Source organism: Xiphophorus couchianus, chromosome 17, assembly GCF_001444195.1.
Source record: "Xiphophorus couchianus chromosome 17, X_couchianus-1.0, whole genome shotgun sequence".
NCBI classification, from domain to species: domain Eukaryota; kingdom Metazoa; phylum Chordata; class Actinopteri; order Cyprinodontiformes; family Poeciliidae; genus Xiphophorus; species Xiphophorus couchianus.
In genome coordinates this window covers 15,514,613-15,540,334 of record NC_040244.1, presented here as the reverse complement: position 1 = coordinate 15,540,334, position 25,722 = coordinate 15,514,613, and the positions used below count along the sequence as shown (strand labels likewise).

The 25,722-nt window shown below is 41.9% G+C and overlaps 1 protein-coding gene and 1 long non-coding RNA gene across 6 annotated transcripts; one reads left to right on the top strand and one right to left on the bottom strand.

Annotated features, from left to right (window-relative positions):
• The first annotated feature begins 344 nt into the window (after positions 1-344).
• ccdc3a (coiled-coil domain containing 3a) lies at positions 345-15,153 on the top strand. Of its 3 annotated transcripts, XM_028044114.1 has the most exons (3): positions 1,870-2,653; positions 2,738-2,915; positions 9,133-9,754. In XM_028044114.1, the coding sequence occupies exons 1-3, from the start codon at positions 2,244-2,246 to the stop codon at positions 9,436-9,438; spliced, it is 894 nt and encodes a 297-aa protein (XP_027899915.1). In that variant the 5' UTR covers positions 1,870-2,243; the 3' UTR covers positions 9,439-9,754. The 3 variants fall into 3 exon arrangements, with proteins under 3 accessions (XP_027899916.1, XP_027899915.1, XP_027899914.1); XM_028044115.1 differs by lacking the exon at positions 9,133-9,754 and adding an exon at positions 15,016-15,153 and having other exon boundaries at positions 345-2,915; XM_028044113.1 differs by having other exon boundaries at positions 1,874-2,915.
• Positions 13,534-16,151, bottom strand: LOC114161071 (uncharacterized). Of its 3 annotated transcripts, none has more exons than XR_003598929.1 (7): positions 15,468-15,663; positions 15,228-15,289; positions 14,981-15,118; positions 14,575-14,869; positions 14,321-14,476; positions 14,114-14,198; positions 13,534-13,940 (listed from the first exon to the last, which is right to left on the bottom strand). It is a non-coding gene; the product is annotated as an uncharacterized LOC114161071 (long non-coding RNA). The 3 variants fall into 3 exon arrangements; XR_003598928.1 differs by having other exon boundaries at positions 14,981-15,113; XR_003598927.1 differs by lacking the exons at positions 13,534-13,940; positions 14,114-14,198; positions 14,321-14,476; positions 14,575-14,869; positions 14,981-15,118 and adding exons at positions 15,675-15,830; positions 15,929-16,151 and having other exon boundaries at positions 15,276-15,289; positions 15,468-15,552.
• Between the last annotated feature and the right edge of the window lie 9,571 nt (positions 16,152-25,722).

Here is a 25,722-nt window from a genome sequence, read left to right as displayed (position 1 = left end):
CTGACAGTCATGCTTTTGGACTGTGGGAGGAGTACCCGGAGAGGATTCACCATGCACAAGGAGAACATGCAAACTCCATGAAGAAAGACGCCGGGCGGTGAATCGGACCCAGGACCTTCTTGCTGCAAGACAACAGTGCTACCAACTGTACAGCCCTGTTTAAGTAATATTCAAAATTATTGAATATGATTGAAAATTATTACTAAGGTAAGGTTGGGGCAGAGATCAACGGAGGAACAGAGAGGCATCATGGGGCCAGGACCGACGGAGGCACAGAGAGGTGTCTAGATACCAGAACCGACGGAGGCCTCTCGATGCCAGAACCGACGGAGGCCTCTCGATGCCATTGGATGATATTTAATAAACTAGAAAATTCCTGAAGAAATTTAACCGGGGCCTGCCAAAGTGTGCCCGTCGGTTTGGACCCAGCGTTCTGATGCTAAAACAATTAGCATTAATGCTAAAGACAGCTGCAATGTAATCAATAGCATATGAAGAGTAACAAGCATGTTGACGAACTTGGACTTGCACCAATCACTATGTTAACATATTGAATGGTACATTAGCATTTGGCTAAAGTGCCCTGACCTGAGAGAAAAAGATAATGCAAGGTAATGTTATTGCACCGTGTGCTGCCTTTTGTAAGTTAAGCTGGACCAGCAAGGTTGAAAACCGCACTAGAACGCCCCCTGGTGGATATTTTGTTATGTTTTGGTCACGCTAAAAAAGAATATAGATCCAAGATGGTGGAACGCAACAGGAATAGTTCATGGATTAAGCTGATTATTATCCTTATACGTTGTGTTTCAGACAAGATTTGCTCGTAAGTATTTGTTAATTGTAAAAGCAATAATTGTCTCTTTGTTTTATGTTATGGGCAGGCCCCAATTAGTGAATTTAATGAGAACAACCACATTTTTAGTTCAATATCCTAAAAGAACCCAGAAAAGTTCCATAGTAAATGAATATCGGGCAAGATGGCATCCATGGGACTTTTCAAAAGTCAAAAACACAGCTGACCAAAGAGAACACAAACACTTTAGATTTGCCGAAAATGCGTCTCAGTGTTCCCCGATGCCCCCAGGGAAATTATTCTAAGGCTCGAAATACCTCTGATTCACTCAACAAGAAAATGATAGACTGTTTTGGGATTGGCCTAGTCAAAGTGAAAACTTAAATCCAATGCTGGAGCATGACCTCAAACCCAGCCCAAGAGCTGGGAAAAAATTCTCCCAGACTCGTCATCTGTAAAAACAAACAGCGCTGGATAAACCGGGTTTCTTGCTATTAAAAGGCCACTGAACGGAAGTGATTCTGTTTCATTTAGATCCTGACCTTCACCTTTCACTCTAATGTCCGCTAGATGGCAGTGCTGTTCAGGGTTTGAACTCAGCTGATTTGTGTTCTTCGGGTGTATTTTGAGACGAAATGCTTAGCAGTATAAATTTAGCAAACACTTGTAGATAGATTCAGTCAGGAACTGTTCACGCTTTCACAATATTTATTCGTATTTTTCTGAGATTGTTATAATTCCAGTGTCAGTAGGTTGTAATCCCTCAATAATAGCCAGGGTTGTAAAATAACACACGAAATGAGTATCTTGGAGCGCACCAAGAAACCATTACTGCTACTACCGAATTTCTTGTAAATATGATTTCCGAAGTTCTTGTAATTTAAGCAGAAAATATGATGGCAACTTTATATTGTGTTATATTAAAGTTTACTTATTTTTAGTATAATAAAGTATTTCCATAATTCCTACATTAAATATTAGCACTTTAAATAATATCTATAGAAACAAAAACAAAAAAGAAACTGGATGCATTGTACTAGTAGTACTAATAATATGAAATAATGTTAATAATAATAATAATTTGTCGCGATAAAATGTATGTTTTCTGCTTTACATGTCCACCAGAGCTGATGGGAAGCCCAAATACCTGAGGTGTCCATCAGTCAGTGAATGCAGCACAGACTGCCTGAACTTTCCGACACTGAAAGGTGTGTTAATGTCAGAGCGCTGGCCGTCTCAAAGTTTTGTAGATACCTTGTTTCAGATGACCTCAGACAGCGTCCTCCAGCGCTCAGGTCATAGCAAAACCAAACACCACAGATAAACTTGTGCTCATACTTTACATACCTGTGGCATAGAATTAGTTTCGGGGAAATAACAGTTTAAAAAGGGTATAAAACGAGCAAGACCTCTCCAAAGCACCAGCAGTAGGATTTCGAGAGTTTTCGGAATGATTTCCTCGATTTTACTCCTGGCGACGCTGTGCGTTTTTGCGCAGTTGGACACTTTGGACGCTTTTACGCACGGCTGCCAGTTGCCCTCCGAGTGGCGGCCGCTGAGCGAGGGCTGCCGGGCGGAGCTGGCGGAGATCATCGTGTACGCTCGGGTCCTGGCGATCCACCGGGAGCCGCCGGGCTTCGGAGCTGGCAACGCGCACAACTCGCTGCCCTTCGGCTACGGCTACCTGAGCGCGGAGGAAGGGCTGCTGTACTCGGCGGAGGTGGAGCTGCTGTGCGACCAGGCCTGGGGCAGCATGCTGGAGGTGCCGTCCGGATCTCGGCTCAACCTGACCGGGCTGGGGTACCTGTCCTGCCAGTCCCACACCGTGATGGAAAATTACTCCTACTTCTTCTTCCTCAGGTGCGGCGATTTAAGTCTCGTCTCAGATCAGAACCACAGGATTCTGAATGTCCTCTCGCTCTTGTCTGTCTGGCTCCTCTTAAGGATGGATGAGAACTACAGCATCCTGCCTCATGGTGTGAACTTCCAGGATGCGGTCTTCCCCGACACCGCGGAGAACAGGCGCACCTTCTCCAGCCTTTTCCAGTTTTCCAACTGCAGTCAAGGGAGCCGACCGTTCCACACCTTCAGCCCAGAGTGGGACACCCAGGAGGACAGCAGGGTAAGCGGCTGTTTGTCTAGAGGGCCGCACTCACCTATAGCAACACTGGACTTTTTAGCCCACATGCAGAATGAGACATGTGGTGGGGTAGTAAGAAGTCAAGTTGAATTGTGCAGCACATTTCAGCAACCAGTTATAGAAACAAATCATGAAAAGAAGTAATAAACATTACATTTTGTTAAATGCCGTCATCAAAATCATCAAACAAATATGCATCAACTATATTGGTCACGTTATTAAGAGTGAAAGGCAACTCTGAACAGTCTGGATTTAACGGAACTCGGTGTTTCAGATGTTTCGCAGTTTTCTAGACGTTTGTTCCAGATTTGTGGTGCATAGAAGCTGAATGCTGCTTCTCCTTGTTTGGTTCTGGTTCTGGTTCTAATGCAGAGCAGAACCAGAACCAGAAGACCTGAGAGGTCCGGAAGGTTGACGCAACAACAGATCTTTAATGAGTTTTTGTGCTAAGCCGTTCAGTAATTTATAAACACGCAACAATATTCTATTGTCTCTGTGAAAGAACTTTAGATCTGGGTGACGTTCTCTATGTTCCTGGTTTTAGTGAGGATGTGAGCAGCAGCGTTCTGGATCAGCTGCGGCTGGAGGATTGATTTGTTGGACAGACTTGTGAAGATGTTGTTGCAGTAATCAATGTCACTAACACATGATGAGTTTCTCTAGATCTGGCTGAGACATTGTCCTCTAATCCTGGAGATGTTCCTCAGGTGCCAGAAGGAAGACTTTGTAACCGTCTTTATGTGCCTCTGAAGGTTGAGCTCAGAGCTCATGACTACACCCAGATTTCAGACCTGATCAATAGTTTCGAGCTGACTCTAGATAACACAACCAACCACTCCCATAGGGTGGTGGCAGCATCATGCTCTACAATTTAAAATCACAGTAAAATGCACAAAGTTTGGGGTTGTCATGTCAAAAAAAATGTTAAAATCCAAGGTGTTTAAGCTCTTCCTATTGTCCTTCCCTCAGGCAGTGGCGACCTCTGCCTAATGGAGGTCAAAGGTCAAACCATTGAGATCCACCACTTTCTAGTGTCAGTGAGGACAGTTTGGGCCGTAGCTGCTATTTTATTCTTCTTCCAGCCGTTACTTGAACACTTGCATCGATTTTGGACTGCGAGAGGAAGCTGGAGTACCAGGAGAGAGCCAATGCACGCACAGGGAGAACAGGAAAACGCTCAGCAAATACATGAGAACGTGTATCTACTCTTTTAAATTAGAAATATACCCTTTGTTTTTGAATTCTTCTGTGCCTAAAAATTAACCAAAGAATGAAAAAAAAACATCCTAAAGCTGCTTCTGTAACTAATGACAGCTAAACTGAAACCAAACAACATTCAACTGGTAATAACTAATAAGAACTAGCAAACGCACGCTAAAAGCTAATTAGAGCTAACTGAATCACAGAAACAAAAAGTCACAAAAAAATAGAATGAAAAATGTAAAACTATTCCAGCCCTGGTGGTGTGTTGGTCTGCTGAACAACATGGCAACCATCAGTAAAAGACTGAAGACTTTCCATTTCACTTCTCAAATGTGTCCAATGAACTCCCGTCCACACACACACACACAGCCCCACACACTTTAGTCTTCACAGCTGATGTCACAGAAAAGATCTTCTCTTCTAGATTAATTTGGTCTATGTGTGTGTGTGTGTGTGTGTGTGTGTGTGTGTGTGTGTGTGTGTGTGTGTGTGTGCGTGTTTGGATGAAGAACGATAAGAAAGAACAAAGAGGGATGAGTGGGAAGAAAAATCCAGACCAGCAGGGAGGCATTTCTGCTCTGCTTCTGTACTCCTTTCCTTCATTACCCCAACACACACGCGCGCCTACACGCACACACATTCTCGCTGTGTACTTTGTAAACTTCAGTGTTTCACTACTGAGAGAAACAGGCAGCCCTCTGAGCATTCTCATAAAATGTTAATGTGAGTCTGACAAGTCTTAAAGGCGCGAACACGGCTGTTAGAGCCCGAGTTTTCCCTGACAATAAACTATTAACGCTCTTTTAAAGGAATATTTATGCAGTTTAACGCTGTGCTGCTGTTGCCACGGCTGTAAAATAGAGACAGAGAGCGAGAGAGAGAAAAAACAAAACATGAAAAGGCGGATCTGACTGCTACTGATAAGACGAGGCTTTGACCAAAAGTTAATTAAAGGCTTGCAAGGAAGCCTCCTCTGTCCATCTGGTTCCCACGCACCTGAAACGAGGAGCAAACCCCTTCCCTGATCTAATCTTAGGGGAATTTTCTTTGTTTTTAAACCACAGTTGAAGAAGATGTCGTAGCATCAAAGCCCTTGCGATCGTGATAACATCAAGTATGTAAGTGTGAGATCTTGAAATCTTGAACTGTTTTACCAAGAATTGAACAACAACAAAAAAAGAAGCCTTTCTTTTCACCTGGCTCTCCTCCACATCCCCAAAGCAGAACAGCTGTTTGGTCTTGCCTTGCCTTTGGGTCATGGTCTCTACATGTGAAAGCTCGTCCTCAGAATGAGCACAGCCTCTAACCCCTGACCTACGACCTTCTTCAAAGCAGAATAAAGGAGCACATCACCAAGCGTCTTGTGAACGCCTACTGATTTGGTGGCGTAGCTTTGGCGCACGGGTCATTCAGGACCGACGGAAAACGTCACACAGTCTGTGTTGATGATATTATAGTTGACATTTAAGCTGCTGTCACAATGTTTACCACCACCAGGGTGTGAATGTGTGACCAGCTGGAGCCATCTGGACTAGAAAACAGCGCTACACAAGTACAAGTCAGTAACCATTTAATGTAATCCTGGTTGATTAGTGTGCGCGCATTGGGATCAATAGTGTGGAATTAATTGTTTTTCCTGTGAGTATTCACCTTTTGTTCAGATTTAAGAATCAGCTAACCATCTGGGAGTGGAATTCCATTCCTGCGTCTCTACTCCCCCAACTGGTCTGATGACTGTTAGCTGAGTTAATCAGAAATTAGGTCATGCTGTCAGTTTCACTTTCAGTTTCAGGCACCTGGCATCACAACGTGAGGGAATCTTCATCGGCACAGACAGAGCACTTGCATAGTTTTCCATGAGGTTAATTCATTTTACTTTTGAGTCATTGCCGTGATATGATTGAAAGTAGTTTTTATTTTTTATTTATGAAGCTTAGTGATGGAGTGAACACAAGTTCTGCTTGAAATGAAAAGTTCTGAATGATAGCCTCTAGAACTTGTTACCGCAGCAACCTGACTTTAGGTTAGCAAAAGGTATACATCACCTTCGGTTAATTTGCGGTAGTTTGCAGTAGTTAATGTGACTCTGAACAGCAAATTCCTGTAAGCATTTAAAAACTTGGGTTGGGTCATGATGTTAGCCTATAGGAAGCAATTTAAAACACTAGTTTTTTTTGTTGTTTTCCTAAATTAATTTGGGAAAACTACTTACTTTACATGAACCTGAAGATAATTAATGCTGAAGTGTGTCTTTACATGTTCTCTAAAGAGTGTTTATCCAGATGATATCCAGCAGCAGGAGGGTAACACTCGGATGTTTTCACAGATGGTGTGTGTGGGTGTGTGTGTGCTCTGAAGGTATCACACTGAGGGCCTTGATATGAGCAGATCCCAGCTCGACACGTACCTCAGTTTTAAAATCACATGTGCACATAAACATTGTGCATGTGTTCAATTGTAGAGCAGCCAGGCGCGTGCACAGATACATGCTATAGATCCACACTGACTGAAAGTTTAAGATGTCTGAAAACTCGTCCCACATTTTCCATGCTTTTCTTGTGCCAGGATCACTTTAGGATTGGTCGGGTATACGGTTCAGTCAAACCTGGACTGGAATATTCTACCGTTGATACAGATTCTGTATGATTTGTGAAACCTGTTAGCTTTTTCTGCCACCCAGTTCTGTTGTTAACAGCCCAAGTTAAAGAGCTGGAGTCAGTTCTCACAAGACATTGGCTTTTTCTAATACATCAGACAAAGCCAATGTCTAATTTATTTCTGACCACATGTAACTTTCGACACCACTGTGCCCTTTAGGGAGTGTGAACACAACAGAAAGAGCAAAGTAACCAGAGTACATTACATATTTATCTTCTTGTGTACGCACTCACCAGACAGTAGCCTGAACTTAGGCATGCAGTCTAATTGGCCATATGCTAAGATCGTGGGCAGGCCAGCATCTGCACACGTCAAGTGATGGGAATGTGATACAATAGTGTGTGTGTGTGTGTGTGTGTTGTTTCAGGCATGTTGCTAATTGCAACAGACCTACTGATAGTAGAAGACCTTGAAGATTCTACAGTGCTCTGATCTCAGATCCAAGAAGATTATAATAATGAAAACAAAGTTCACATGAAATTCCATGAAGCTTACAAAATTATTATCACAAAACCAAATGGCGTTTGGCTACCATTGGCTCACACACAGGCAGTGACCAGCGAATGACTAGTGTAAGTTCAGAGCAAGTGATCACTAGTAAGCCAATTCTAAGAAATTGAATTGAGTCAGAATCAGCTTTATTCACCACATTTGTCCACACAAACAAAGAATTTGACTTGGATTCTACTTTGCTCTTGTTGGAGACATTTGAAATATAAATAGACACAAAAGGGAAAGTAGATACTCATGACAGCTCGTTTTTTTCCAAACAGTTCTTCATCACCAGCTTGGCCGTTGCCTTCCAACACATTTACGCTCAATACTCTGTTTTAGAATTAAACTCTGCCTATGGTTGTAGTTTGGCAATGGCAGCAGAGGAAGTGAATGAAGCCATTCAGTCTACATTGGGAGCCTTTCCAAATAACGAGCAGTTAAAAGTCGGAAGAAAGGGAATGTTTAAGACATTTTGCTACTGACAAAGATGTCATCTAGCTCAAGACTTCTCTTGTCGCAGTGGGGAACGGTTGTTTGTATCGTACACAATTTCCAGTAAGCGTCATCAAGCTGGCTCTATACATACATCACGACCAAACATTAGCAATGGGGCACAATCAGATCCAATCGTTTAAAACTTCAACAGAGGCCACGCCTCCAGCAGGCAATCGTTCGAGGGTCGAGGGTCCAGACCCTTTAAACGAAGCAAAACTTAGAACAAGGAGCTGATTTTCACCAGACTATGACATCACCGAACTGAAAGTAAAAGCCTACACAGTTTGGGTCCAGGATGTGTGGGGTCTGCAGACATGTTAGCTGTCCTTTTCCTTACCCTAGACCTTTACAAGTCTTGAATGGAGGGAAAGTCAGCCCTGATGAGCGTCTCTGCAGTCCTAATTGTCCATTGTAACCTGGACTTGTCTTGTGGATGAGCCAAACCACACAGTGTGGTAGATGACCAGCAGCTCCTGTGACAGGTTGTGCTCCTTAAGTCAGAGGTCCCTAAAATCCAGGCCTCAAGGGTGTTCTGCAACTTTTAGGTGTGTCCCTGATTCAACACGCCTTAATCAACTGGCTAAGTTACCTCCTTCATTCTGTCAAGTTGTTCAGACTCCTGCTAATGACCTGATTATTTGATCCAGGTGTGTTGAAGCAGAGGCATGTCTGCAGGACACTGGCCCTCCAGGTCTGGATTTGAGGATCCCTGCCTTACGTGGTTGCAGGAAGTCCAGCTTCTTCTTCTGAACAGAATCTGTATGTGAGGACCATCAGAGGTCACAAGAAAGGGTTGTTCCTAGGAACCAGCAGTGATACACAGCAGACACGTTGTTGTTGAGGATGGTGAGGGACTTAGACAAGGACGCTTTCCTGGTCTTCTGATGCTGAAGGAGGCTGATTACATCTTCATCATAGATCTTAAGTCTAGGCAGGGGGTGTAAAGAGAGGAAGGTTGGTAGGAGGTTTTTCTTTTGAAAAAACGTATTGCTCCCCAAATATCTTGTTAAAATGTTATTCCATATGTGTGAGCTCTGTATTGTGCATCATGTCTCATTGGTTGGTACCTTTTGAAGTAGGTTTTGAAGGGTTTGGGATGTCACCCACTGAGATGAAAATCTAGGGCATCCCAGGAAAGGATGAGGTTGTTAGACTAACAACCAGATCTACTCTATAAACTGGGAACAGGTTGCATGTGTAGATAAATAATAGGACCCTAAGTTCCCATTTTCTTTCCTCCTCACGTAGCAGAACCTGATGTTGTGACAGCTGTTAGTTGCAGCGGTTCGGTTTCACTGCTAGAAAACACAAAAAGGCACCACTCTGTTTTCCTCTCTTCTTGCTCCAGCTGCTGTGCTCCTCGGTGCAGCTGGCCCTGTTCGAGGAGGAGGAGCGCGGCCGGAGGCTGCAGGAGCGCCTGGCCTCAGCCGAGAGGAGGAACCGGCAGCTGAAGGAGCGCGTTGGCAAGGTGAAGCGCTCTCTGAGAAACGCCCGCAAGGCCGCACGCAAGGCGGAGCAGGAGGCACGGGAGCTGCAGGAGAAACTGAGGGCAGCCGAGAGGCGGGCGGGGCGTCACCTCAATGCAGTGACCCAGGAGGAGCCGTCACTTGGGGCCTTCACAGGTGCAGCGATACAGGAGAGGATGCAGCTTTGATTTTTAAAAAATTTTTTTATTATCTTCTAAATGGACCTAAAACTTGCTGTGGAGATGGAGAGACTGCTGGACAGTCTTTCCAGGGACAAATACCTTTTCTGAATGAATACTCCAAATGTTAAAGTATTCGTCCAGATAATTTTCTTGTAAATAAACTTCAAACTTCACATGACTCAAATCTAGTCAAAGTTTATTTTCGCAGCTTCTCCTCTGTGAGCATAGAGGATGTGCTTCCTGATGCCCAACAACAATTCTTATCTTGATCAATCCTTTGGCTATGATCACGACTCACAAATATAAAAAATGCTTCTTTTCATCTCTTTGTCTCTGATTGCTAATTGCGTTGCATCGGGGTACTTCTTTGTTCTCTTTGTCTTCCAAGATGGCGGACAGGAAGTTATGTTGCGTTCCATTTGTAGTTGGAAATTACAACTTCCCGAGTCGGATAAATCAACTGAAATGCTTCCTGAATTCAGACTTCCCACTCAGAATGTGGGAGAAACTCCAACTACCCCCAGATAGGATGTTTAAGTCCCGACTTCTCGTTTCAAAATGGCCGCTTCTCGCATTGACAACGCTAACGATGTTGAAATCCTGACTTCTCGACTGGAAGTGACGTCAAACCCAGCTCCGCGTTTTGATGTAAATATGGCGTAGCATTAGCTGACATGCTACGGCGAGCACAAAGCTACGTTCTGGCAACATGTCACCTGAAACATGTATCCTGACATCATGTAATGCATTTCTAAGGATGTGCTGACCCGACACATTCAGCTACGGTCTTCAATGAACTCATATCTTGCTCCTGTTGCTGATGTTTTCATGCTAGGAGTTTGCTAACGAGCTAGGCTAACGCTAGCAGGTTTCCTCTCTGTTTTAAAATGACTTGATAAATTGTCTCATAGGAATATTTTTGGGACACTTACAGATAAAGTTGTTCTATAAAGTAAGCACCTTGCTTTAAATATTAAAAAATGGATTGTTTGAATGGTTGCCATGGGAGATTGAAGGATTTCTCAAAACGAATCAAGGCAACACTCCAGGTATGTTTTTGATGGTGGTATAACTTCATAACATGATAAAAAGCTAATAAAAAAAAGATGCTTTTTTTTAACACAACACTGATTATTTAACATCATGTCAACTTTTGTAGACTTATTTGTTTTTTAGCTAAACTACCAGAAATAAATGCCATGTAAAAGTGGAAAAAACAGCAACATACAATTTCATACAGATGAGAACTGTTTTGAACATGTTTAAAAATAATATTTTAAATATTACCAAAATCTGGGTCAATGGAACAGTGAAAAACTAATGAGGCACAAACACAGAGGGATTGAAGAGGCTGATCAGAGACACCGTAGTAAAAAAAAAGGAGACATTTTCTGCAGGTATTTCAAAGGAAAATAACAGAAACTAGAGAACATCAGTTGATGAATGTAGATGCAATCAAGCTCCAATCTTTGTTGATCAATCACAGTAAAGCTATCACATCAGAGGAATACGCAGCAATATGACCATTAACTGCTTGAAATCATTACCTTCTCTATGTAGTCAGAGCTAAAATTCTCTGCCAAGATTATCAGGCCCAAGGGAGCAGATTTCCAGATCCAGCAAGAACTCCATGTTGAGAGATTTAGCTAAGAGGAAAGAGACTTCAGAGGCATGAGTCAGGTGTTGTATCAAATTATAAGGTTTATTACATGGCCTGTGATTTAAATGTCTCTAAACGAGAGCTGCTCCATGTTTTCTATTCTTGCAGAAGAAAAAATAAACACTTGTAAATATTTCCAGGTGCGAAAAGCATCAAAACCAACAAGCACTGACATGTCTCTGTGCCCATGCTCTTCATCACCAACACATGGAGGACAATGTACTGGAATAAGTAGCAATAAATCTATTTTTTTTTGTAGTGGCATATTATTCGAATGACCATATGGAAAGGTGCCATTTTTATTCTTTATTAATGAATAGTAAGAGTCTTCTTAGCACCCCTAATGTTCAAATTAAGGATGCACAATATTATCGGCACGGGCCGATATTAGCTGGAAAATTTAATATTGGATATCGGCCATTCTGTCAAAATAACTCACCGATATAAAAGGTATTTTTATATGACAAACGAGTGGCAATAATGCCTGCAGCACATCCATTTTGCACTGTTGACATTGTCTTAGAGAAAGCAAATGTCTTGAATAAATTTGACATTAAACTTAATGCAAGTTGAACGTGTTACATCATCTTCAGCCTCCTTTGTAGCATTTGCATTTGGTAGCTGGCTAAACGGACAAAGATAATGCAGTATCTTAATTCCACAGTAGAGAAAGTCATATAATTCATAGTAAGTAGGTATATGAAAAAAAATATCGGTATTGGTATCGGCCAAATGAGTTTTAGTAAATCGGCTTATCGTGCAGACCTCGTTCAAATGAGAAATGTTACATAAGATCAGGTAGGTGCTGTCTGGGGCTACACAGTGGTGCAGTTGGTAGCCTTGCAGCAAGAAGGTCCTGGGTTTGATTCCTGACAAACCTCTGCACGGAGTTCTCTCCGGGTACTCCGGCTTCCTCCCACAGTCCAAAAACTCTGTTTGTGTACGGTTGTGTGTCCGTCTCTGTGTTGCTCTGCGACACACTGGTGAGTGGTGACCTGTCCAGGGTGTATCCCTGCCTCTCGCCCGGAACGTTAGGAGATAGACACCAGCAACCCTCCCGACCCCACTAGGGTAGAAAATGGACGGATGGATGGAAGTGCTGTCGGATTTTGTTGAAAACTTTTTTCTCCTTCACTTAAATGTACATTTATAGACTTAATATCAAGTGGGATCGTTTCCTTGAAGCTTTTTACGCAGCTTTATCAGTGCTAGCGCTAAGTATACAGTGAGAATCTGTAACAAGTTGTAGGTGTACTAAAAGAATAACACCTTGAACAAGGGAAAGATTCCTCAACACACGCTATCAGTGGTGTTATTTAAAAATAAAACAATATTTAAGTCAGGCTCTGTAAAGCTAATATAAAAAGCTGCTTTTAGACTACTCCATTTATTAAAAGGAAATAAGTTACGCTAAACTTGGCTGTATGTAAAAATACCCTCTTCATGCTATAATCAACTGTCTCTCCTTTGCTAAACGGACAAAAGAAAGCAGGCAAAAAATGTTCAGTGTTTTTTTAAAAAACTATAAACATTCACCAAAGTAAATAAAGCCAATCTCTAACAGACTGTTAGGTCTATGTCTGTTAGGTCTAGGTCTATCACACATCCTACTGACACCGCAGAAATGAAGATTAGACTTAGAGACTTAGACTGACTTTATTGTCATTTTGCATGCACAGGGTGTATACAGAACGAAATTTCGTTGCATACGGCTCAGGACAATGTTTTGAGCTTTCAATGTTGTGAGGTTACTCCAGAATAAAATAAAATACAGTATAAAATATGAATATAAATATAAAATATAAAGTGCAGGAATGACAGTAAAAAGGAAGTTATTTAGCTCTGTACATGTGCAAGGTATAAAGTGGAGACCAGATTTTAAGTGCAGTCCAGTTAAGAGTTCAGCAGTCTGATGGCAAGTGGGAAAAAGCTGTTTCAGAACCTGGTGGACCTGCACCGGACGCTGCGGAACCTCTTTCCAGAGGGCAGCAGGGAGAACAGTCCATGGTGGGGGTGTGAGGGGTCACTGACGATGTTTCGGCCTCGGGACACGCATCGCTGGGATGAAATGTCCTGAATGGAGGGAAGGGGGGCCCCGATGATCCTTTCTGCTGCCCTGAAGGGAGCCTGTGCTGAGGGTGATGACATCGGAGGTGTGTTGTCCGATCCGGACTGACTGAGGTCTGTCGGTGAGGAAGTCTAGCAGCCAGTTGTGCAGGGGGGTGCTGCAGCCCAGATGTCCCAGTTTTCCTGCCAGATGCTGTGGGATGATTGTGTTGAACGCTGAGCTGAAGTCCAGGAACACCATCCGCACATTAGTGTTCTTCTCCTCCAGTTGAGCCAGGCTCAGGTGTAGGGTGGAGGAGATAACATCCTCAGTGGAGCGGTTTTGGCGGTAGGCAAACTGGAACGGGTCGAATGTGGAGGGGAGTCTGGAGACGATGTGTTCTTTTACCAGCCTTTCAAAGCACTTCATCATGATGGGAGTCAGTGCCACAGGCCGGTAATCGTTGAAAGAGGTGACTTGAGGTTTCTTTGGCACCGGAATGATGGTTGGGGTCGCCCCGGTCAGATGCTAATACGAGGAGACCCAACCTGGGATCTCGGGATTTTAAACAGGATTTCCTGTGTCTCCTCAGTCCTGTCTCCTGATTGGTCCAATCCTCTTGTCTTATCTCAGTAATGTTGGAGAATCATCACATGATCAGACACACATTCTTTAATTTCTGTCTAAAGAACAGATGAATGAAGGAGACTTTCTGATGAAGTCATCATCATGTCCTCACCGTTTCCACAATCTTTTACAACCAGTAGATTAGCAGGTGGAGCAGGTCTTCTGCTTTAATTGCTGGTCAACTCAAGTGTGACATGAGTTGATGTAGAAATTAAATAAAGAGAAAATACAACAGAGTTAAAAAGAAAAATTTACAAAGACAGCAGATAGAAACCGTTTTTACAGCTCAACTCTCTGCAGCAATATCTGAAATGTTTAGTTATGTTGAAAGATATAAATATTCTTACTTTTTTTGTCAACTGGGTTCTCTTATCTTCCTCCACCTAACTGATGGTGTTGAAGGTGGAGGTTTACAGGCTCAGGAGATCCAACCTGGGATGATCAGAGACATTATTGATCTGCAGAATCTGAACCAGGGGTCAAAAGTCAGCTCTGGGTTTTCTATGAGTTCATAAAATGTACGGCAATGCTTGGTTTGTTATTGAAGGACCTACTTCACATGATCAGTGTCTCTTTATTCTGCATCCCGTCCTCAGATGTCCCTCTGTTGTATCAGGAAACTCTTCTTCATTAAATCTCTGGAATGTCAGCAGGATCTTCTGTCTTCTCTCTTCTGATTGGTCCAGCGCTGCTGTCTTGTTTCAGTCATGCTAGTGAACCAACACGTGATCAGAAAAACATTTCTTAATTTCTATCTAAACAGATGATTGAATCAAACTTTCTGATCAAGTCATCATCATGTCCTCACCTTCTCCACAACCTGTTACAACCAGTCAATCAGCAGATATAGTAGATCTTCTGCCTTAATTGCTGTTCAACTCAAGTCATGTGACATGAGTTGATGTAGAAAAGACAACAGGGTTAGAGAGAATGGACAGAAGAAAGAACAGTTTTGAAATTTGACCGCTGTTTCATCCATATTTAAAATTGTTAGCTGGATAAAAATAAGTTTTCTTACTTTTTTTCTCAACTAGGTTCTCTTATCTTCCTCCTCCTGACTGGTGGAGTTGAAGATGGAGGTTTACAGGCTGAGGAGACCCAACCTGGGATGATCAGGGACAATATTGATCTGTTGCATCTGAATCTGGGATCATGTTTTCTATAATGTTTCTAAAATTATTTAATATTCAATGTCTGACCCAAGAAGGACCTACTTCACATGATCTGTGTCTCTTTATTCTGTCCTCAGGCGTCCTCCTGTTCCATCAGGAAACTTCTTCTCGGGATTTTCGGCAGGATTTCCTGTGTCTCCTCAGTCCTGTCTCCTGATTGGTCCAATCCTGTTGTCTTATCTCAGTAATGTTGGAGAATCATCACATAATCAGACACACATTCTTTAATTTCTGTCTAAATAACAGATGAATGAAGGACTTTCTGATGAAGTCATCATCATGTCCTCACCGTTTCCACAATCTTTTACAACCAGTAGATTAGCAGGTGGAGCAGATCTTCTGCTTTAATTGCTGGTCAACTCAAGTCATGTGACATGAGTTGATGTAGAATTGAAATAAAGAGAAAATACAACAGAGTTAAAAATTCTTTTTTTTACAAAGACAGCAGATAGAAACCGTTTTTACAGCTCAACTCTCTGCAGCAATATCTGAAATGTTTAGTTATGTTGAAAGATATAAATATTCTTACTTTTTTTGTCAACTGGGTTCTCTTATCTTCCTCCACCTAACTGATGGTGTTGAAGGTGGAGGTTTACAGGCTCGGGAGATCCAACCTGGGATGATCAGAGACATTATTGATCTGCAGAATCTGAACCAGGGGTCAAAAGTCAGCTCTGGGTTTTCTATGAGTTCATAAAATGTACGGCAATGCTTGGTTTGTTATTGAAGGACCTACTTCACATGATCAGTGTCTCTTTATTCTGCATCCCGTCCTCAGATGTCCCTCTGTTGCATCAGGAAACTCTTCTTCATTAAATCTCTGGAATGTCAGCAGGATCTTCTGTCTTCTCTCTCCTGATTGGTCCAGCGCTGCTGTCTTGTTCCAGTCATGCTAGTGAACCAAGACGTGATCAGAAACACATTTCTTAATTTCTATCTAAACAGATGATTGAATCAGACCTTCTGATCAAGTCATCATCATGTCCTCACCTTCTCCACAACCTGTTACAACCAGTCAATCAGCAGATATAGTAGATCTTCTGCCTTAATTGCTGCTCAACTCAAGTCATGTGACATGAGTTGACGTAGAAAAAAGAGAAAAGACAACAGAGTTAAAGAGGAAAATATACATAGACGGCAGATAGAAACAGCTTCTAACTTTCAGTTCAACTCTCTGCAGCTACATTTGAAATGTTTAGCTATATTGAAAGATACAAATGTTCTTACTTTTTTTGTCAACTGGGTTCTCTTATCTTCCTTCACTTGACTGGTGGTGTTGAAGGTGGAGGTTTACAGGCTCAGGAGACCCAACCTGGGATGATCAGAGACATTATTTATCTGCAAAGTTTAAATCTGAGATCAGAAATCAGCTCTGGGTTTTCTTTGAGGGTTCCGTTGGTAGTGTAGTTGTGTTGCGTTCGAAAGGTTTTAGGTTTGATTCCAGTTTCCTCCTGCCACATGTTGATGTGCCCCAGGCAAGGCACTTAACCTACCAAAGTGCCTACCGATCGGTGTATAAATGTGTGTGCGTTAATGAGTGTAAATAGGTGAATGTGACTCTAGTGTAAATCGTTCTGAGTGGTCAAAATGATTGGAAAAGCGTTATATAAGTTCAGTCCATTTACTGTTTCTAAAATTCCTTAAAATTCAATGTCTGACCCGTGAACAGGTGAATTTTCAACATAATCTTCTATGGCAAAGCTTGATTTGTTATTAAAGGACCTACTTCACATTATCTGTGTCTCTTTATTCTGTGTCCTGTCCTCCTGTTCCACCAGGAAACAACTTCTCTGGGTTTCCAGCAGGATTTTCTTCGTCTCCTCTGTCCTCTGTGTCTTCTCTCCCCTGATTGGTCCAGGGCTGTTGTCTTGTTTGAGTCATGCAAGTAAACCAATACATGATCAGACACACATTCCTTCATTTCTAAATAATTCTAAATAACAGATTCAGACTTTCTGATCAAGTCATAATCATGTCCTCACCATTTATAAAACTGAATGTAACCTTTACATCAGTAGGTCCTCTGCTCTATTCCTGATCGTCCTTCTGTCATCAGGGCCCGGCTGTTATGAAAAGACTCGCTTTCTAAATTACCAATTGTGAATTTCTATTAACATTTTCATTTAGCAAAGCTGATGGTCCCGAACACCAGCCAGAGGCAAGCAAGTGTCATGTGAATGTAGAATGCAAAAACTTACCAGCAGTATGAAAAACAAGAAGGAAACCAGGAGGACGGGAACCACGTGGACAGCGACGAAAGAATCCAGCAATGATCGGCTAAAACCTGAACGATTAAAACTGGGAGACTGGATTAGTAGAGGAACAGGTGAGAACAATTTACAATATTAGAGATCACCGTGTGGCGAAGCCCCACTATGACACCCTGGAACATGGGAGAGTAGAGAGGAAAACACAAAGAGCAAAACAGAAAACTCAAGTGACAGATAGATCTCAAAGTCCTCAAAACAGAAACAGAACCACAAAGAGAATCATGGAAGAAGCAGTCTCACTGCGAGCTGCTCTGTCTGGGACTGATACTTACCTTTTGCCCTGTGTGTTCAAATTTAAAACCGATGTTTCGACCCGTTTATACTACAGCACAACCAGTTATATTGTGTCCCCATCCGTTTTTTCATGTCTTAAAAATTAGAAGGTGACAGAAACGTCGATTGAATTTTAAATAATTTAATTTGCAGCCGTGTTGTCGCAATTGTATTGTTTCCAGTGTCCCGAGCTGTGTTGTCTCAATTCTTTTGATGTTTAATTTTTACTCAGCAAGATTGTTTTAGATTTAGTTTTAATCCTGAAGCGTTGTCTCGATACTTTTAGCATTTATTGTTTATGCACCAGCGATGTCCGACTCCTTTTAGTGTTTTTTGTTTATGCACCAGAGATGTCCGACTCCTTTTAGTGTTTTTTGTTTATGCACCATCGATGTCCGACTCCTTTTAGTGTTTTTTGTTTATGCACCAGCGATGTCCGACTCATTTTAGTGTTTTTTGTTTATGCACCAGCGATGTCCGACTCCTTTTAGTGTTTTTTGTTCAGAAATATGGTCTCATTCCTCAGAATTTTGCATTTGTCTCCTCCAGCATTGAGTCATTATTTGATTAAACAGCAAAAAAGTCTGCATTGCCTGTCCAGCCAAAATCCTTACCATCTAAAATACAACCTCTAGCAGCGGGATAAAGAAAAGCCCCGGTGCAAGACGCTACCTAAGGCATCCTCAGTCCTGCCAGAATATTTAACATCTAAAATACAAACTCTAGCAGCGGGATAAAGAAAAGCCCCGGTGCAAGACGCTACCTAAGGCATCCTCGGTCCTGCCAGAATTCTTTACATCTAAAATACAAAATCTACCAGCGGGATAAAGAAAAGCCCTGGTGCAAGACGCAACCTAAGGCATCCTCAGTCCTGGTAGAAAGCCATTGGCTTTAATAAAACAATAGCGAAGTGATGATGTCCTAATGTGACTTCCATTAGTTACCAGGTACCAGGTAGGTATTCAGTTTTTCAAGATCCCAATCTAATCAGAGTCACTAGACAAGTTGTAGTGAGGTCTAAACCAAACATGTCTGGATCTCTCTCTTCCTGTAATTCCGTCAGATGTTGAAGGTATTGGGTCCTCTTCTATGTCCTCGTTAGACCACATCCAGGAACTCAAGTTACAGGGTGAAAAAAGTGGTTCTCTGGAGTATGTTGATGGTGAGAGACAAAGACTAAGGACAGGGGAAGAACAGAAGACTGGTGACAAAACGGGATCCTCCGAGTTTGTCGTTGAATTGTGACCGAATATAATGGATGTCAGACTGTGATCCTCAGATTCCATTTTAGGTGAAGGACTGAGGTCATAGGGTGACAAAATGGGATCCTCCGAGTTTGTCGTTGAATTGTGACCGAATATAATGGATGTCAGACTGTGATCCTCAGATTCCATTTTAGGTGAAGGACTGAAGTCACAGGGTGACAAAATGGGATCCTCCGAGTTTGTCATTGAATTGTGACCGAATATAATGGATGTCAGACTGTGATCCTCAGATTCCATTTTAGGTGAAGGACTGAAGTCACAGGGTGACAAAATGGGATCATCCAAGTATGTCATTGATGTGGGACCGAATATAACGGATGACAGACTGGGATCCTCAGATTCCATTTTAGGTGAAGGACTGAAGTCATAGGGTGACAAAATGGGATCATCCAAGTCACCATACAATGACGAGGAACTGAAGACAGGGGATGGCAGACAAGAATCATCATGTACCATCCCTCCTGAGGGACTGAGAACAGGGGATGACAGAATGGGATCTTCATGGTCTGTGTTTTGGTAAGCAATGAACACAGGGGTTGACTGAATGGGCTCGTCCTCCTCTTCATCATTGCTGTCTCTGGATCTCTTGGCAGGGATCTCCTCTTCACCATCAACCCTGTCCCTGGTTCTCTTGGAGGGGAGGTCATCTTCAACTTGATTCTCCCTGGTCCGTTTGGCAGAGGGCTCCTCTTCACCATCACCACTTTCCCGGGTCCTCTTGGCAGGGAGCTCCTCTTCAGCAATGCTGTCCCTAGGTTTCTTGGCAGGGAGCTCCTCTTCATCACCACTGTCCCTGGTCCTCTTGGCGGGGAGGTCATCTTCAGCTGGATTCTCCCTGGTCCTTTTGGCAGAGGGCTCCTCTTCACCATCACCACTTTCCCTGGTCCTCTTGGCGGGGAGCTCCTCTTCAGCACCACTGTTCCTGGTTCTCTTGGAGGGGAGGTCATCTTCAGCTTGATTCTCCCTGGTCCTTTTGGCAGGGAGCTCCTCTTCAGCACCACTGTTCCTGGTTCTCTTGGAGGAGAGGTCATCTTCAGCTTGATTCTCCCTGGTCCTTTTGGCAGGGGGCTCCTCTTCATCACCCCTGCCCTTTGTCCTCTTTCTGTTGTTGCCAGTCACAGATGTCACATGAGCCGCATCCTCTTCCAAACCTACCTGGTGATGTTGCAAGGTACCAATAGGTCTGGAATCCTCTGGACTCAAAATGGGCTCTTCCTGCTTGTCAAGTCCACATGTGGATTCAAGTGAAGTCAAGGGAGAAATGCCCTCTTGAGGCTTCTGAACCATCCCTATTTCACATATGTATTTAAAACTTGGAGGACGAACCTCAAGCAGCTGTGACGCAGCATAAGCAGGGTTCACTCTCAGAATGGAGCTGGTAGTACAGCTACCACTGCAACTGCTAGTGCAGTCATTACCAACCTGGACTTCACTGGAGCTGGTAATACAGTCCACAGAGTCTGGAGGTGAACGATAGCTTGACCTTCCCTGGTCTTCAGAGACTGAGAGGGAGGGAAATATGAAGTGTGAGTGAAATGTCGTCTGACATCTGCAAGAAAACATTTGACCACCTTACTGAGATCCTTACCACTGTCTGGATGTCCCCCCAATATTGGGGATCTATCTGTTGGGAGCGCTACAGAATGGAAAAGAAAACAAAAAACTATAGTTCAGTATCAAGACCTTCCCAAAAATCCAAGAAATGTTTAAAGAGAACACTGAAAGGCCAAAAATACATTAACCCAGGTTTGAGAATGTCTTTAATTTTCTTCATCAGATTTAATTAACAGTGGTATTGCTACACTAGATGTGATTACATAATAAGAACATGAATTAAGAAATAGAATAAATAAAGCTCATCTTTAGTCACAGCAAAACAGAATAAAACATATTTTTACATAAAAAAAGAACAACATACGTATTCTAAAACTCAATGATCAAACATGTATGGACAGTTATCACTCAGAGAAACAAACTTGCAGCTTCACCTTTGGTACCAATCAATCATTTCAATCATTAAAGACAACAAATTGAGATAATTGTTTCTCTAATGAATTTTAACATTCATTGTTAACATTTCAAATTCCTTCTGAAAATGATACATCACTAAAATGCAATGGACCAAAACTCTATTTTTCTGGTCTTGAGTAATACACTAAGTTATTTTGTGACTTTGTGAAATTAATAGGCACACATTGGTTGTTCTTTAAAGAATTTTTATAAGAATAATGTTGTGTGTTGTTATTTAATCAACGTATCCATGGAGACTTCATATACCACATTTTTCAAAAAGCTGATGGTTCCAAAATTTCTTTTAAACCAAAACAACTACAGTCAGCATTACTGACATTTTCCAAAATTTTGTATTTTCATATAACTCACAAAGCAAATTCATTCATCTCACAAATATGATACAATCCACAAATGCAAATATTTAGTATTAATATACAACACCTACAATCCATTATCTTATCATCATCAACGTGAACGTTTGTCGAGTGTCCTAATAAACCTCTATTTAAGTCTGATGTCATTGCCATGGAGACCAAATGTTTATCACAGCATTTTTTTTTAAAAAACAGTCAAGAACAAGTTAGAATTCAAAGAAATCATCAAATTGTCAAAGTATTGGACACCAAAGTCTTCAAACGTGATACTCTCAGACTAAAAAGCATTGATTTTGCTTTTTCAAATCATTTCAACATGTAAAGTTCCTGGCTATCCAAAAACAAACAAACAAACAAAAGAAAAACAGGTCACCATCTTGAAAAAATAATGAAACTAAACAATTAAATCGGCTGTCATAGGGAAAATACATTTACAAAAATGTTTTTGTAAATGGAAGTGTAAAAAGTAATATTAAGTATTTATTTTCATTCAGCGTATCCATGGATACTGAGTGTTTATCACGGCATTTTTCAAAAAATAACGGTCAAAAAAGCTCGTTTTCCAAGAACTGGGTCGAAATTTCACTGGGGGGTTTTAAACCAGCATAACATTTATTCCCAAACATTAGCGTTAACATTCCAGACATGCATCCAGGTTAGATTTCCTGGCTATGCTAAAAAAAATTTTTTCAAATAAATAAAACAAGTCAACATGTCCATTTCTTAAAAATGTATCAAAACTAAGCAATTTAATTATAAGCTATAATAGGGGGGAATACGTGTTTTCAAAAAAAAGCAAACAATTTAAGTAATATTATATATCTAATGTATTTCATTCAGCGTATCCATGGAAACGGAGTGTTTATCGGAGCATTTTTCAAAAAATAACGGTCACGAACAAGTTAATTTTCCACTAATTTGACATCAATTCAACTAATTTGACTATCATTCACTAAAATACATATATTTCTTAAATCACTACACCACAGTTTAACATTCCTGCCAAAAAAAAGGCTCATTACTTAAGAAAGATCTACGCTAGCAAGAATGCTAATTGTCTTTTTTTCTGTATAGCAGTCAGACTTTCTTCAAAAACACACACAGAGACACAAAATAAACAATTCACTAATATCTTACTAATAACTCGCTTTCGTTTATTTAAAATAGTGGAAGAATAATATTAACCTTCCCGCTGGTCACCCTGCTGGCGCTGCTCCTGGCCAGGAACCATCTTTGGCAGTTCTTCTTCCACCACACGATTCTTCGGCGAGTGCGTTTTCAGCAAGTGCTTCTTCCGCGAGTTTTGCAAAGCAGACTCTCGATAGTTTCAAACCGTCCGAGGCGTTTAATGCTCCTTCTGGCGTCTCCTTCAAAAGTCCCGTAGCAAAGGGAAAGAATTCAGAAGGTCAGGGCGATTTATAGGGTTGCCGACGTTAACGTCGTTTCCATGACGCTCACTGACGAACGCTCACTGACGAACGCACGCGCTGGTGCGTGAGAGAGAACCACAGAAGGTGCTAATCGCTAACAAACAAACAAACAAAAACAACCCAACAGTTTCCTGTTATGCTGATGATAAATTAGTTTTCATTTCCAACCCCACATTTCTTAGTTGCAACTAGGAGTATTTGAGTTGGGACAAAAATATCCCAATAAAAATATTGACTAGAACACTGGGAGTGCTAGGTTTTCGATTTCTCCCCAGACTTACTGAAACAGAGCCAAAAGGCCCTGAGTCCAAACTGACGACCCTGACGGCTCAAATTAGCATCCCTTCTTCAATTGTAAATGTAGCCGTTGACCGTCAGGCCAGAAGGTAGGAGTGTGAATAGTCCATGTTGGGGGTGGGTATCTATGATACCTACAACTAGTCAGTTTAGTTTTGAAGCATACATTAAGTGTTTTTGAAGAGATGTGAAATGTTAAAATGACAGTTTAGAAATAAACTAACCAAATTAATTGTGTTGATCCACCTCAAAAAAATCATGCAAAAAGTGTAAGCAAAAGAAATCTGGGAGACTTTGCACATGCAAATTTGCATGCAGCCTTTTGTGCTGTGGAGGATAAATAGGTGACTGCTTCACCTATTTAGTTCACAAGAACTAATGGCATTTATTTCAGTCATAATCTTGCGGGGGGTGACCAAGGTTCCATCACTATGTGACAGCTGGTCAGCAAACCTGGCAAACATGATTGACATGGCAGCACTGAATGCACATGTGCTTTATCAGGCATGCATTGGGGTGCAGGAGAGACGGGTGGACTTCCTGGTTGAGCTTGCAAAAGAGTTCGGTAACTCTCATGTGAGTGAGAAGAAGGCACACAAGGAGAAACTGCTTCGGCAACAACCTTCCACACCCAGCTCAGGCAAAAGGGCGAAGTGTCAGGTCAACCATCGATGCAGGATGCGTGTCCTGAGGCCGAAACATCATCAGTGACCCCTCACACCCCCACCATGGACTGTTCTCCCTGCTGCCCTTTGGAAAGAGGTTCTGCAGCATCCGGTGCAGGTCCACCTGGTTCCGAAACAGCTTTTTCCTACTTGCCATCAGACTGCTGAACTCTTAACTGGACTGCACTCAAAAACTGGTCTCCACTTTATACCTTGCACATGTACAGAGCTAAATAACGTCCTTTTTACTGTCAGTCCTTCACTTTATATTTTATATTTAGATTTATATTCATATTTTATACCTTGTTTTATTTTACTCACAACATTGGAACCTCAAACATTGTCCTGAGCCGTATGCAACGAAATTTCGTTCTGTATACACCCTGTGCATGCAAAATGACAATAAAGTCAGTCGAAGTCGAAGTCTAAGGAACAATTGTGCAACTGTGAGATGCGTTGAGGCCATTACCAGGGTACTGATAAGGTAATGGCCTTATTTACAGAACAAAAGCACCTGCTAGATAAAATCCTTCAGGTCATTTGGCCCATCTCTAGACTGCATAGGTAGAAATGTTCAATGGACTAACTCCAGTACTGTATTAGTACAGTACTGGAGTAGTAGTGTAGTGTAGTGTAGATGTGAATGTGTTTGTATAAAGAAAATTATGAACGTGTGTGTGTGTGTGTGTCTGGTCCGTCAAGTGACTGGAATGTTTTTATGTGGGCCGTGGTTTTCTGAACAGCGCGCCGTCTCTGAGATATTCCTCTGATTTAGACGGGAAAGCAGATCTTTCATAATGAAATGAAAACAATTAACTTGGAGCTCAGCGGGAGGCAGACTCCAGCAGACTGGCCCGTCTAAACACTTTTTTCCCACTTTGTACAAAATGTTTTGTGCTTTTCAGCTATTTCATGGAAGCATCGCTAATATTTTGGATGGCGTGACTTTAATTAGAGATTTAAAGAGGATGCGGCAAAAGCAAGTGAGGTGGATTGGCAGAGCTTCAGAAAAGTGAGCTGTAAGCATGTCATGAAAGTTAAAAGACTGTCATACAGCAACACTCTTCAGACAAGAAGAGTTAATTGTGTGATGCAAATGTAAAAGGAATTTAGCATGTAATTTTTTTTATTTATTTTTTTTAAGCAACAAAAACCGAATGCTGTAGCTCTGCAAAACACATTTTTAATGACAGTGGTCCAAACAGAATTCTGAAAGAAAAGCTTAATTGTCGTAGAAAACATACACTAAGTCAGTACTGATCATAAACATTAGTTCCGCTAATGCTAAAGCGCTACGCCAGCATGGTATTTCCTGAAAGCTAACGCGAAAAGCGCTAAATTCAACCCCGTCGAAACCTCCCGTGTGTCACAAGGAGAACGTGAAGCTCTCAAAACGTTTCTCAGGTGTGAATTTTTGCTTTTTTTTTTTGTAGAAGTGTTGTGTCCTTCTGGTTACCTTATTCCTTCATTTGTCGTATATTTGCCATCTGTGCAATAAAGATTTATTCATTTTTTTTTTAAATTAAAAAACCGAGAAAGCCTGACGAGCGGAAAGGAGCTGCTATGTAAACATCCATCCATCCATCCATCTTCTGTTCACCCTTTGTCCCTAATGGGGTCGGGAGGGTTGCTGGTGCCCATCTCCAGCTACGTTCCAGGCGGGAGGCGGGGTTCACCCTGGACAGGTCGCCAGTCTGTCGCAGGGCGCTATGTAAACAGTGTAAGGAAAGGACACATTCCTGCAAAAGATAATAATCCCCCAGTAGCTTCCAGCATCAGTAAGGGGATTGAAAGCAGTTCCCAGTGGGGGGCATGCCATTTGTTTGTCCCCTAAAATGATGAGAAGAGACTCTCTGGTATGCCAGGCCTGCTGACAAGGTTGATCTCTGAATGCAGCAAAAAACTCCAAAACACGTCAAGATCTCTGTTCTGACTGCTGCGAGGCATGCGTGTTATCTCGCTGCTTCAGATATCGGCTTGTAATTCGTCTTTTAGGAGCCGCAGTACATGTGTTACTTTGCAAAGAGCGACAGAAAATGTGAGTCGGGTCTTTTAGCGACAGGAAGGCTGAAATTGAAGAGGGCAAGTTACAGATAAGTGGGACAAAAGTGGCTGAACTGCTGAATTAAAGATGAGGAGGGAGAGAAATCTGTGTAGCAAGTAGAGCAACTAGTGGCTTCCAGCACTTCCAAGCAAT

Excerpts from the sequence above, each read along its gene's own strand:
- ccdc3a (XM_028044113.1), top strand. The coding sequence starts at position 2,244 with ATGATTTCCTCGATTTTACTCCTGGCGACGCTGTGCGTTTTTGCGCAG. Across the intron at positions 2,916-9,132 it reads ACACCCAGGAGGACAGCAGG|CTGCTGTGCTCCTCGGTGCA; the intron begins GTAAGCGGCTGT and ends TTCTTGCTCCAG.